Source organism: Osmia lignaria, chromosome 2 (genome assembly GCF_051020975.1).
Source record: "Osmia lignaria lignaria isolate PbOS001 chromosome 2, iyOsmLign1, whole genome shotgun sequence".
NCBI classification, from domain to species: Eukaryota; Metazoa; Arthropoda; class Insecta; order Hymenoptera; family Megachilidae; genus Osmia; species Osmia lignaria.
In genome coordinates this window covers 10,565,478-10,579,937 of record NC_135033.1, presented here as the reverse complement: position 1 = coordinate 10,579,937, position 14,460 = coordinate 10,565,478, and the positions used below count along the sequence as shown (strand labels likewise).

General features: G+C 37.1%; 2 protein-coding genes and 1 long non-coding RNA gene across 7 annotated transcripts in view; 1 reads left to right on the top strand and 2 right to left on the bottom strand.

The window, feature by feature from the left end:
- Positions 1–1,413: 1,413 nt before the first annotated feature.
- Rpn13 (regulatory particle non-ATPase 13) lies at positions 1,414–4,637 on the bottom strand. 2 transcript variants are annotated; one of them, XM_034333707.2, is made up of 5 exons: positions 4,314–4,637; positions 4,082–4,198; positions 3,653–3,995; positions 3,446–3,588; positions 1,414–1,926 (listed from the first exon to the last, which is right to left on the bottom strand). In XM_034333707.2, exons 1-5 carry the CDS (start codon positions 4,512–4,514, stop codon positions 1,531–1,533), a joined length of 1,200 nt encoding a protein of 399 aa, XP_034189598.1. In that variant the 5' UTR covers positions 4,515–4,637; the 3' UTR covers positions 1,414–1,530. The 2 variants fall into 2 exon arrangements, with proteins under 2 accessions (XP_034189598.1, XP_034189599.1); XM_034333708.2 differs by having other exon boundaries at positions 1,414–1,758; positions 4,314–4,635.
- A 66-nt stretch (positions 4,638–4,703) lies between these two features.
- The window catches only part of LOC117608465 (uncharacterized), a 41,049-nt gene continuing 31,292 nt past the window's right edge, over positions 4,704–14,460 (top strand). The window contains exons 1-2 of the mRNA XM_034333639.2: positions 4,704–4,848; positions 4,964–5,117. The gene's annotated coding sequence lies outside the window, so the exon portion shown is untranslated. The remainder of the gene's footprint in view (positions 4,849–4,963; positions 5,118–14,460) is intronic.
- LOC117608515 (uncharacterized) lies at positions 7,521–13,155 on the bottom strand. Of its 4 annotated transcripts, none has more exons than XR_004582351.2 (4): positions 12,657–13,155; positions 10,702–10,941; positions 9,393–10,624; positions 7,521–9,324 (listed from the first exon to the last, which is right to left on the bottom strand). It is a non-coding gene; the product is annotated as an uncharacterized LOC117608515 (long non-coding RNA). The 4 variants fall into 4 exon arrangements; XR_004582350.2 differs by having other exon boundaries at positions 7,521–9,321; XR_004582353.2 differs by having other exon boundaries at positions 7,521–10,169; positions 10,407–10,624.

Genomic DNA, 14,460 nt, shown 5'->3' with positions numbered 1-14,460 from the left:
TACTTTACTTACATTCAATACACCTGTGATATATGCATGAATGAGAGCATATCAATGCCTAATTCATTACTTTCTATTACTTTAGCGGCACATAAATATTTTCTTCGATTAAAGGAACCAAAATTAACCTATTAAAAAATATATTATTTTTTACAAAAATATGATGTTTTATCATTTTTATGGAAGTTATTCATTCCTTTTTATCATTTTAAATATATTTTATATTATTGTCATAAAATTATACCTTATGGTTTAAATAATGTAAATAACATGATCTTTTACATAAGTAAGAAAGTTCATGTTTCATGATTTATAAAGGAAATGTATATAAATTAGAAATAATTAATAAGAGTCAATTTTAATTGATGATTTCTCATTTTGAGCCGATCCTGAATGATGTCATAATCGACAGACCAATGAGGTACTCTGTAAATTAAGTATGCAACGTCTGACAACGCATTTTGTATGTCCTTTATCAACCCTTATATATAAGACATAGTCCTGTTAGTGTAAAATATTATAATAAAAAAATATATTAAACATTTTGGGAATAGTCTTAAAAGTATCAAATTTACAAAGTTTAAACAATATCATTCGTACAATTTCACAAAGAATTTAATACAATGACCAGTCTAATATTCTATATTGATTATCAGTGTTATCCAATAACACGTTTATGCGTTGTAAACAACGCAGCTCTATTGGTCAGTTAGACTCTCGTTGTCAACTTCGTGATAAGAAACGGAAACTGTAAATATGAATGACTTTTGACTTGACACATATCGGTTAAAATAAAAGACAGATTGCCGAAATAATATATCCAGTGGAAATTTTGATAGAATAAGTAACGTTTGCAGAGATTTTCAAGAAATATAATACGGACCTACTGCTATTACTACTCGTTCGACGAGAGTCCATACCTGCCACACGACGAGTTTTCGTTCGTTCTGCGCATCTTAACTGTGATTGGCTCAAGCATAGTTCGTCTGCGCAAGCGCACAGACAGCATACCCAGTGATCTTGTATTCAGTATCTCTTCATACTTCGGCGTTGTCACTTGCTTCCTCTATTCATATATTTTTGTGCACCATATATATGACCACGAAGTTAGAAGTAAGAAATAGAGGGCCTCTTGGAGTTGCGCAAAACAGGTATGTTCTCTCATTGAACGAATATGTCGGCATTTTTCTCACACGATATGAAAGATGTCACAAGTTTTAACAAAGCCCACTTTCTGGAAAAAAAAATCCTTGTGAAAAAAAAAAATAAACATTTAATAGTTTCATTTAATTAGATATATTTTCAATTACAAATTTCTTAGACCATTAACGACTTAATCGTTTGTTGATCATTTTTATATCATTTCATATATTTACAGTTGAAAGGATGAATTTAAATATATTTATATTATAATAGAGTATATTATTCTTTCCCGAATTATTTATTGTACACGAATAATTATAACGTAATACATTTGATATACTTCCTAAATAAAAATATAAATGAAATCAGGCTTGTTAAATTTGACTTTTAATCTAAAGCCATTCCTTCATCATCATCATCTTTCTTATCAGGGCTACGCGCTGGTGAACCTTGTTTAGTATTTTTTTCCTCCTGTCCTTGCTGCGTTTGTTCTTGGCCAGTCTTAGCTTCAGACTCGAGAGCACTGACGAATTCCTCAATGTTTCCACTGGACGCGGCATTGACGGCATCTGGTCCCAAACCAAATTGACGGATGACAGGTCCCGCTTGGCCTGACTGCAAAGCAGACCAGAACATTGATAGCGCCTGGGAGAACTGGGGAGACAATAGCGTTGTACACAGGTGGTCCCCGGGTGGCAAATGCGGGCTCATTGCCCGCTCCAAGCTCTCCGTTGCAGAGATCGCCGCAGGGATGGCATTGGTCAGCTCAGTTGCTACGCCCCTCTGCCGGACAATAAGCTGTGCTGTAGGTGGCCGAAAACAACAAATAATCCCAGAGAAACTTCCCCAACTGCTCAGCAGAGCGAGAATCTCCGACAGCCAGGTAAAATTCATGTGGAGAACAGTATTAAATAATGAAAAAACCGTGCCCCTTGTCCTTTGATTTTGTTATATCATTTCCCCTATATTCTGAGTTTTAGTAACGGTTGATACTCTCTATGAAACAATAAAAATGAACACAATGTTACAAAGCTAAAATTTCAAGCCCAAAACAATTGTTATGTACACACACACATTAATGATTTTACTTTCTATTTTTTGATGATATTTTAAAAAAAAATCATAGCACAACATGAAAGCAATAATGTAAAAACTTCACTAATATTATTCTTTTAAACAAAATAGAACTTTCTCTAATAAGCAAGTAGATATCATATCAAGAACACGTTAACTACTATCTTTTGTATGTCATAAATAATGATACTACAAAAAAATTATATATAAACTTTTACATAAATACCTATTGATATTTAGTCTTATAATTTGTATAAATTCCGCGTTGAACTTGGACGTTAAACTATAAAGTGTTTTCAAATAAACAAAAGAAAAGTATCATACATTGAAAATGATATTTTGCAGAGCTTCTTGAATGGTTTGTTATATTTTCAAGGTATTAATCAACTGGCTGTCGTTTCAAGTTATACATTATCAAGAATATCATTTTATTCCCGATAATGATAACAGATATAAGAAAAGATAAAATAAGAATTTATACATACTGTATGTAATAATTCTTTCATTTTCTGCCGTTTTTAAGTATTACTTTTTTACGTGTATTTCGTCTAATTTCTTTGTTAACGCATTCTTAAACTAGACAAATTTGTTATTAACGCTGCTACTAATAATAAATTTACCGGTATAAATATAGAGAAAGTAGATTGAAAACTATAAGTGATTGCATAAAAAAATGATATATCGTAAATGTAAAATAAAATGAAACCTGTATAAAAACAATATATTACATTACTGCTTTCTATCAAAATTAAATTATGTGATTAAGTAAATGACAAATTAGGTAAATTGGAAGTACATTGAAAGCAAATTTCATCATATGGTTTAGTTGCTCTGTTATTTTAATTCCTATCATTGCATAAAGCTCAAGCTTGCAAGCATGTGTTATTTGATATTGTTCTGAAAACACAGCAAGCTTGTATCTAAATTACAAAAAAAAGCAATTATATAGGACATTGTTGATAATCTGAAAAACAATCTTATGTCGGTAATTTCCTTTAGGAAAAAGAATGAGAACATATCTCATACTTTCTTATTCATAATTAACATATACCTTCCTTATGAAATATTACCTTGCAATTATTCATATTTTAATTGTATATAACATATTGCTGCAATAATCTTTAGATATTAAATAAGAAGCTGTTTAATAACAATGCTGTTATTAAATAATTGAAAATTTAAATGCACTAATATGTATTAAAAATTGTTCAAAGTAAAAAGATATTACCTGAACAACAGATTCTGCTCCTGTTGGCGTTGGAATTTCTGACAAAAAATTTTGAAGATCACTAAGCTGTATTTTGTTGTTAGTACTTGTTGTTGCTCCAGGTGTTGATGGGCCAGATGTTCTTGTTGATGATTTACTCTCACCTAGATAAGGATGTATGTAAAGCAATGTAACATGTTGCATTATCAATGGAATAAATATTCTTACCATTTGGCTTAGGAGAATCATTAGTAGTTGCTGGTGTAGATGTAATTTGAGTTGATATTGGAGCATTTGTAGTAACTTGAGATGGTGTAGTTATACTGGAAGCTCTAGTATTTAGTACACCTTGCTGTCTGTTCATTGTACCTAATAAGCTGCCTAAGCCACCAATTTGTCCTACACCACCAAACAATTGCATTAGTTGGCGTTGTGACATGTTACTTAATAAATTTTGTAAATCTCCTTCTGGATTTGTACTGCCACTTCTTTGTGAACCAGGGGTTGGAGGATTATTAAGAACTTCATTAATTTTCCTACAATGTTCTTCATCTTTATCTGTTTTAAGATCCTGCAAAAAAATAAAATATTTAAGGGCAAAGTAAGATAAGATTAGAGCTTCCTTCAAAATATAGACACATAATATACTTTCATTACCTGGAGCCATACAAAGAATTTTTTGTTTGATGATTTGAATCGTAGAAGATATACTCTTCCAGTTTTACATTGTGGAACATGTTTGAATTCACAGTCATCAGGAAAAATAATCAAATCCTGTAGAAGAAAAAGAACCGTTTATAAAAATCTTGGCAAATTTAAAAGTAACACATAATGTTTAGGGGGTCAAAAAAAATTATATCATTTTCAAAGTTCAGTAAAATATTCGTACATCTTCAACATTTCCTGTTGTACGATCTTTCCAACAAAAATGCATTAACGAATCGTCGGATTGATAAACGTAAAGTTGGCCTTTACGCGTATCTGGATAAACCATTTTTCCCTTCATGGTCATTTTTCCTGCTTTAAATTCGACTAAATTTTTCGAAGTACCGCGGGAAGCATTATTTCCAAACAGAACTGCTCCAGACATTTTTAATTTTTTAAAATAACCGGTTTGTTATGACAAATATATTAAATCTTAATACGCGGGTTAATTCACGTTACACGACGCGTTGATGACACTGCACTTTAAAATGGCGTGTTTGAAGATTTCCAATCTCGTGTTCAATTCCGAAATATCTACGCCGCGTAGCGACGATACCAGTAACCATTTGCTCTGCAAATAGTGACCTTACCGATGAAACGTGAATAGTCACGAATCAGTTATGCGTAAATAGTGCGCGGTTTCGTGCTAGTGTAAAAGTTATTGCTGGTTTATTATTCATTTCTTCGTTTCAATTCAAGTTTATTTCAAGTAATTAACCGTAAGTTTTTTTCTTTGCATATTAATACAATAATTATTCAAAAGGTACATCATTAAAAATCTAAATTAACGAGGAAAATTCGTTAAACTTTGCGGTTTCGGTTTCCTGATAGCAGGCTTTGGCGTTGTTGGGCGAAAGGATGGTTCATCTCAATTACACGGTGGACAATTGTACGACAGAGAGTGATGATCAATCATGGATCAATGTTGGGTCAATCTTGGGTCAATCGTGAAATATATTATGGGCGCAGTAGTACAGATCTACGATCGGTGAGTCGCATGTTTTAAGTTCCTCTAGTTCTCATGTCATAGCGCGAAACAACATGGGGACTGGTTGTATTTTTATGCGTGTTAATCTGTAACTGGTAAGGTGGATTCTATTAGATCCTGGCAATTTTTACTCTTTTAGATAAGTGTCATATACACCCTTTCTTATTTCTTACTTTACCTATAAATTTTTCAACATTTCTTTGGGGTTATATGGGCCCTATTATGCTTTATATGTAACCACCATTACCAATTATAAGGCGAAAAGAGGAAAGTCACTCTCAAAATAGTAGAAAACCTTTGAGAACGTTATTTTTTGAAATTATAAAAGACACGAAAGCTATCTTTAAAGATATGTATTAAACGAACTCTTATCTACGACTTCGAATATTAACATGTTAAATGTAAGACAAAATGGCGGCGTGGAATTTAGAATTACAGAACCTCGCACTTGAAGATTTTATATTTTAGCAAGAAAGAGGGAAATACATTGAACAAAGTAGTTAATACGTAAATGATATTCGTTGCAATTATGTTTTTTCTCAAAAAAGAGATTTTGTTGAAAAAATTCAAATATACCCGTGGCAGGGTAGCAGGTTAGTTAGGAGGTATTGTTACAGGTGATCCCAAAGGGATCATGTCAACGCAGGTAGAAGTTTTTCTTTTTGGAAAAACAGTTTCTGTCGCTTGAAAACATACGTAGACAAACAAACCCATCGGGGGTAGTCGTACGTTCCGTTTTCCATGACCTGGGTCAATCTGGAAATGCGAAGAGCGAAGTTGTATACCGAACGAGAAAATTCCGATACCGGGGGAATGAATTTCCCTCGCTATTAGGAGGCCATGTTCGGGCGGAAGTTGAAAATCCGGAAGAGCTTTGCCCGTGGGATACTCTATTCCACCCGTCTTTTCCACTGGTTTCATTTCGTCCAGCAGCTTTCCCTCGGGATAACATATCCCCGCGTACTTCTGTTTCCCTGATTTCTACAGAATCATCGAATCTTTCTCCAATGCATTGATCATGCACTTCTTCGTACATTTTAGTCCCTAAGGTAGACGTCAGTTTTCAATGCGAACATATTGAAACTCTTAATTATTAAGAATAGGAATAATTTTCAAATTTTAAGCTTTCTTAAAATTAAACTTAAATTATCATTGTTTAAACGGTCAGTCATCCAAGGGTTAATTAATTTAGGCTCAGAAATTTGGTATGAGATAAAAATGAAAAAAATATCGTGAAATAACCGATATTGGAATAGAGTTCACTGTACTCTGCACGCAGCATACCTTCCTGTTTATAACCGGGTTCACGGAGACCGATAGAAATACTTTTGACGCGACAAACGAATACGACTGACGAAGGAAAAGATGAAAACGTTGAAAGACAATAGAAAAGGGAAAAAATCAAGGAAAGATTGATTCTTAAAATTAGAAAATCGAATCTTGACAGTCGTGCCTAATAATTGCTTTGAATAATTATCAAATTAAAATAACTTTTTTTTGTTAATAAAATTTTAGTCTTTTTGAAGAACTTTATTTTATTAGAAATATCTTATGGTAATCTGAGGTGGCAGTTAGACGAACAGCTAGAAAAAGTGTCGATTCGCCCGAAAATCCGGGGCTAGCATACCAGGCGGGTAGGAGAGGATTCCGCATGGTTCCCTAACGAGGTGACCGGAATTCTGATTCCCTTGGGAATCCCCTACGAGTGGAATAGCCACGACAAGCAAGGCGATACCGAAATGCGCGCTCGTTTCACAGGGTAACAAGCTTGATGGAGGTTCGCTGTGAATGGCAGCGTCCTTTGTACGTCTGTTTCTGATTGATTCATCGAATTCCAATAAAAAAAAAATTAGCTGGTATATAATATAACATTTTTATCATATCTACTCCTATTTGATACATTTTTTAACCCTCCAATGATCATTGAATTTCATTTTTTAAATTATAGAAATTATTAAATAATTATATTTTCTTTCTTTCGTTTAATTACTTTTCAAATTTCCACGGCTATTTGTTTTTTTCCCCCAAATACTGTTGCAAGAAAATGGATCAACGATCCCCTAACATTCGTAATTCGGTATATACACGTTCCAAAGGGATGAAGTGAATTCCTCGTGTTCAAAGGAAGAAAAGGAATAGGCGGTAAGTTATCAGGAGTTCAGGGTAGCTGAAGGTATCCCAAGGAAACCGAGTGGAAGAGGGTGGATTTCGCTTAACCGCAAGGGTCGCGCTCGATAAAGGGTAGATGTTTAGGTACATTACAGTATAGTAAAATAATACAAAAATAGTCTATTTTAATATCGATAGAGTCGTAGTGCCCCTCAAGTTAATTAAAAAAAAAAAAACGGCCTATGATTTTTTCGATAGTTGCGTCAGTCAGAGCCAATTATTTATTTCTTCAATTTTTATTTAAAAATCCTTGATCGAGCAAATTATAATTAGAATTAAACTAAAAATTCAATCACTAAAACACATTTTGTAAGTTGCGTCACGAATGTTGTAAGGCAAAGGGTTAAATGATATCAGAGAAAAGGGAGGGTATCTCAAGAATTCAAAGGGTGCCGTACCCTTTCACCCATAAAAGTAGCATTATTTTCCTAGCGATTCAATATCGCGTTACTCGGCGAGATTGAGACGGGAGGCCGGCTCTGGTGTAGGTGGTCGATGCACCTCGAAGCTGGAAGTTTCGACGGTGCAATCGACACGGTTCGATGAAGTTACGAGGGCATAACGTTACGTTATAGAACGTAAGCGTAAAGCGAGAAGTATAGCACGTAAGTCGTAAAAGCTGGTAGAACGGCGTCCAATACGAATACAATCGCGTATCCTACGTCCAGGTTGTACCGGGGTGTCTGTGAATCGTATAAAGTTTCAGCAACGTAAAGTTGCACGGAATGATGTAGAACGCGTATAGCGAGTAAGGAATATTCCAGTTTTACGTTCGGAACGGTAGAAGTTAAAGAGCGTTTCATACGAAAGGACCCTCTGGGTTTTCATCGGAAAACCTCTGCCACGTTTCCCGTGTAAACTATAAAACGGAAATGAGTTTGTAAGTCCGGGCGATTCGGAAATTTTCACGGCTTGAAAATTTTTTTATTTTCAAACTGATCAAAATACGACCCCTTCTACATTTCATCCAGGGTACATAACTGCAAACGTGCACCTCATCTCAAGTAGTTATATACCTTCTTTCGTAGTCGAAATACGCCCGAGGGATCTCGTGTCATTGTCTCTGAATTCCTTTTTCTACTCCTCGAATTTTGCACCCTTCTCGCCGTTTTCCTCCCTCTGCCTTCTTCGCTTTGTTCCTATCATTGCTATTTTGCATCTTTCTTCATTTGTACCCCTTTCATCTCCCTCCATCCTTTGTCCACTCCGAAGCCATCTTTTTCCATTGTTCGTTTCTAAAACCATTCGCTACTCGCATTGTTTCGTTTATACGCGACTCTGTATATACGGTAAACAACCACCGGGTCCTTTTTATTTTCCCCGAGTTTTTCATCCGGAAGTCCGGGCCGTTATTCAAAGGCGTGCGTTAAATTAAAAGCAGGAAATTTCGCTTTAGAAGAAAATTATTTTATTTCGTTAATGATATTTCGTTTGCGACGAGCCGGAGGAAGGTCCACGCGGGCTCTATCGCCTCGTGTAGAGGCCATAGAACCCGCGGTTCAAGGAGACGCTCTTGAAAGGTCAAAAGTTCGTTCCCTTTGCGTGCACCCTGCGTGACATCTTCGAGGGTTGCAGGGTGCTCCTGTCGCCTGGCAACGTCAGTTGTTCGACCAGAGGACGAAGAAGATAAAGAGAAAGAGAGAGAGAGAGAGAGGGAAAAGGAACGAGGGTTGATCTTGCCTCTTGCATACTTTCCCTTTTTCTTTTCTCCTTTTCCCTTCGTCCTCTGTTCGCTCTCTTTTCCCACTGGTAGCTTTATTTCCACGCACTACTCGACTCATCGCCAAGTGCTAGGCGCCACCTTAATTGGACCGAGCAATCGTCGAGTTTCCCTTCTTCCTTTGAGGGCCGCCAGCCTTGTGTCCCGAAAAATCATCCCTCTGCTTTGAAACACCCTTACGGAAAGGCCCTTCGTTCCTCTTTTAGATCCGCTACATCTTTTTGAAGATTCCGAAACGCTCGGAAGAGGGAACTTTAATATCCGCCTTCGTTTCAGCTTGCATTTATCGATTGGGTCGTTGAAAGTTAGAAAAGTCTGCTGAAATATTGAACTGTGGAAGTTATTGAAATATTTCTATCATAATTTCAATATACCTAGACCTATACCTAGAGTTTGCAGAAGTCTCCTCGTTCAAATCTAATTCTATTCGAACTGGATCACCTTTGCCACTCGTTGTACCCACAATAGAGCGCTCTTTGCCCGTAACACTACCTGTCGTGCAGGGTTTTGCAAACGCATCATCCTTACGCACACGTTTCTCGAGTGTTCATTTCTCTTCTGAAGCTATTCGTTGCACAGAATATTCCCTGAATTCAATAAAACGACGGAAGGTAGAATGTAGCCTCGTAAACGGGTAATCTGCTATTCAGGTCATAACCTAGCACGGGTCAAACCAGGACGCTCGTTTTCTCGGCATCCATTACCCGGATTCCCTTCTCCTGATGTAGAATTCCGCGAGATAATGGTCACGGTGCTTATAACTCTTCAATTTTCTTCTTTTCTTCCTCTACCGTTGTAGTTAGCCGGGGATTAATCATTATTCCGTGCCATGTTGGGAACGATGAAACAAATCACATATGTAGTTTATGTACCTGTATTGTTGCACGTGCCCGTCTATATATATCCGTCCATGAAACGGAAGTGGGTTCGCGAGGTGCATTGATCCGGTGCAGAGTTTATGTGCGCGATGCAGCAACGTGGATTGGTCGAACCAACCGGTGGGAAGAAAGAGATCGAGGGATGCAGAAGAGAGAAATAGGAAAATCGAGAGGACGGAAAAGGGAGGGATAGGGTTGATATTGGCTGTTTAATATTTTCATTTAAATTCCTTCGGGTTGATTTGAAATTTCATTTCCCTTCGCGTATTACGCGTAGATATTTCGCTGGGGGTAAAACATAATGATTTTGATTTAGTCAAAGTATTTCCAAGATTAAGAGATACTTAGCGATCTTTATTAACATTAACTGAATTCCTTGCATCTGGCAGTGGTCTTTAAGTAAAATTACGACCTGTACGATCAGGAGCGCGATTGTTATTCCTCCTGCGGCACGTTGCCGCGAAAGAGATGCGACGGATAAAGATAGCGTCGTTACAAAACCGCTTCGCTGTAGATGCTCACCTTTCACGGGTGATTTCGCCTGGACCTACAATCAGGCCCAGCAAGATGGTAGACATCTGCCGGCCATCTGCCAGTTACTTTCCGGAGAATCCTGATGGACAACGGGGCCACCCCTCTAGATCCTCCCATCGACAGACGCGCAAGGTGTGGTATCCGAAATCACTGGCGAGACTGTTCGCTTCCTTCGGGCAACGTGATCGATCCAAATTTCAAACGCCCTACAAAAACAACGTATAATGCTAATTCATGCATATGAGTATTCTGACACGCGTGCAAATTAGTAGAAGTAAGTTACAGAGTAGCTTTCGAAAGTATCCGTTTTAAGTGTTAAAATTGGGACTCTCTCCGTGGTCCGCCGCGCCGTCTCGGGAGTCTCTCCATGGTCCGCCGTCCGAGAGTTGATTCTTCGATTACTAATCGCCAGCTGGTGCATCGATCTCACACCTGGCGATATTAAGGAGAGCTGCCTAAACGGTTGATCTTCATCTGGCAACTGTTCTCCGATTCCGGAGTCATTGATTTATTTAGCACCTTTCTGAAATCCATAGCGCGAAGGTCGTTTTGATGAATGTACTGTTCGCATGAGTGGTTGGCGACATCGAGGCGTCCGGCATAAATACCACACCGAACAGATAGAGAGGGACTCTCCCATATTTTTAGACTCATATCGCAACAGACGTTGCTTATTATTACATTGCCACGAGCCAAACGACAATGCATGTAATGACGTTAAAGGATCGCCCGTCTATATCGTTGTAACACGCTCCACTTCATTTGCGTATTCGCCTCGAAATACAATCTAGATAATTTTAGCCAGACGTATATTTACCATTTCTATTAACAAATTTAATGGGTGGTTTCAAATTTTCAATAATTAACAAAAAAATCTTACTATTATTTGAGAAGCAACTTGAGAAAATATTGTTAATTGTTCGATACGTCTAACGTATGTAATAAAACGATTAAACCTGCTTATGATTCCGTGGGTGTACCAATGTGACGGTAGCTAGCAAAGCACGCGAACCCATTCTTAATAATTTACACGCGTACACGACGCTTGTCACCCTCCAATCAAGGCAAAAGATCCTAGCGAGGGGTTCTATCAAGTGATACGCACCGTGCACGAAGTTCACTGCACCCTTTCCACCCCTGTATAACAGGTGCGCGCAATTACCCTCAGTTGTGCGTGCTGCACAACTCGGAAGGGGGTTGAAAACGAGCACCGGTGGATCTCAAACGGGCTTGCAATGTTCGACGAAGTGCGTGCACATCGTTGACATGCATCGTTTAGAAAATTCCTCTTCGTTTTTGCCGCGGCGTATAGAAAGCCTTCGGCCACGTTCTTTATGCACTCGCATGCATCATCTTCTGAAGATTTTTACGGGAAAGGATGCATTACGCGCGCCAAGATAACGAATATAATATCCACCGATGGTGCGGACGATCAGACAAAAGAATATATTTTCACATTTTTCTTCGCCACTCCACGCGTCACACCATTCCGGTGTAATATTATTTTTCAGATTTTATTTTAAACATTTGCTACGATTAGCTAGAGATCTTTTTTCGGGGACGGCACGTGTCTCTCCGCTTTGTAAACGACGTCGAGAATTTTAGAAATTTGAAATTCTGAAATTTTTTTTAATTTTAGAATCTTAGAATCTTGGAATAGTGGGGGATATCCTCGAAAATAGCTGACATTGAAATAAAGAATTTATAGCTCGGTATTATCCATTTGCGATATAGTCGTTGATTTTAATTTACAAGCAAGAAACGCAAGTTGACCAGTTACGTTTTTTTTTTACGTAGCAGCAATCAAGAAGATTAAACAGGCGAAACGAGAGCTGTACGCTTGACCGAAATGCAAATTCGGTCGCATCAAATTAAATTGATCATCGCGGAGGCGCCAGTCGTGCAAATCCAGCCGCGAAAATGTCGATCGAAAATATTCGAAGCATCTTTTCAGAGGTCATTGAACTTATTTCTATTTAAAATTTCTTTAATTCACAGCTAAGGTTTTGTAATATGAAACAGGTTTTCATTTCAAGGAAAAGCTTCTTCATTTTGCGTTTATCCGACTAGAATAGCAGTGGAAATTATAATTAATAAGAAAAAAAGAAAATTTGAAATCGAGCGTTCCATTCATCAAATATAGTTATTTAGAGAATCGTCGATAGAATTGAAAACGTATCAATTTTCCGTCGTGTTTTCCTCGTTACAATTCCGGTTCATTATAAATCGATCAATTACCTTGGTCGAGTCGCGGCTCGACGAATTCTCCGGATGCCGTTCTCCTGTATGCCAGATCCCGCGTCTGTCATCGGCTAGTTCACGAACGTCGGTGGTTGAAAATGTGTGCGAGAAGGAATAGTGTGCCAGACGACCGGCGCCACGAGGAATCCCCACGTATACCTGAACCGAACCCAGACCAAGTGACCGCTTGCGTAATATCCCGACGAACGACCGTCGACGCAGTCTGTACTATTTCCGTGGCGTCCCGCTTGCCACTCGACACTTAACTCGGCCTCCAACCAAGCAACCGATTGAACGAGAACACGATGACGAAATATCCTGCTCTTGCTAGAGTTCCTTCGTTTTTCTTCGAATGCTTCTCCATTTCAATTTATCAATTATTTTATCTACATCAACTTATAGACAATTCCGTTTCGATTCTTCAGCTGTTGATAGGCTAAATTGATTAACTTCACTTTCTGAATTTTTTAAAATTTTATCAATTTTTCTATTTTTTATTTTGAGAGATTAATGATTCGGGAAATGGGCAAAAATTGTATTTATTTTTTGGCAATTTACTACACAAAATTTTATTAATTTTTCTATTTTTCATTTTGGGTGATTAATGATTTGGTAAATGGGTAGAATTAATTTTTATTTGTGATTGATAATTTCTAGTTAATTGTCGAACTAAGCATCGATAGATTACTGTATCATTTTATCATTTTTAATTGCGAGTCAATGAAATGCAATTTCTGTTGCACAAATGTCAAGGTGCAATCAGGTAGAGTGCTGTTATAGAGACGTTCGAGTTCACAAGACTAAGGTTACCATTGATTTATACTGCATTTTGTGCAGTGATTCAAACCTAATCTTTAAATAGAAACGTGCATTCTGACGGTGGGAATACATTTTTCACGCGTAGCTAAGTGAATTTTTGGCTTGATTTAAGGTGTCCAAGAATATCTGCAATCACGTAATGCAGGGAGAATTTTCACCTCTTAGTAGTTCCAATTTTTAAATACAATAAGTGATACAAAAGTTGGGCTATTACAAAATTAAATATCTGAAAATGATAGAAATTTTCATCTTTTCGTACTGTTTCTCTTTTTACCTACTGCAGAATGCAAATATTTCTCTTGACAAGTGTTAATCATTTATTTGGTATACCATACCAAACATACCTTTTCTACATACCTTTTGTAAAACATATACAGGGCGTGGCAGCTAACTCGATCACCTTGAATAACTTTTAAAATTACAAGAGCATATAGTATAGAAAAAAAAAATTGTTAAACGTAATTAATATTCAACCCCTTGCTGAGATTTGATAAACCTCAGACGTGATTCATCACAACCCTTTCCTACAAATGTGCTCTTAAATTTTTAATTAGACGAATCCCATTTTACATGGAAACAGTTTGAATTCAACAGGTGGATATAGCGTGAGTCGATGTAATGATGTCTTATTACTATACTTCTACGTAACAGCTTAGCAAAGTCTGATACGACCCTAATCCAAACTGACCTAACTCGATGGCAACCTGTTGCAAATGTGTTCGATGACAGCTGACAATTCTAGAAACAGTAGTTTCGTTTTCTGATGAAGGATATTTAGTTTAAAAATTGAGGGGAATCCAAAATCCTATAATTTATATTTAGTTGGTTGCATATTTTTTGAAATTACTGGCTCTTTAAAAAAAATTATATTTTCAAATTAAATTAATTTTTTCCAACTCGTCGCTCTATCAAGGAAAAAGTATGGAAGACAGTAAAGCAAAGTCGAGTGTAGACTTCTGAAAGAGGACACGATGTTCCTGGA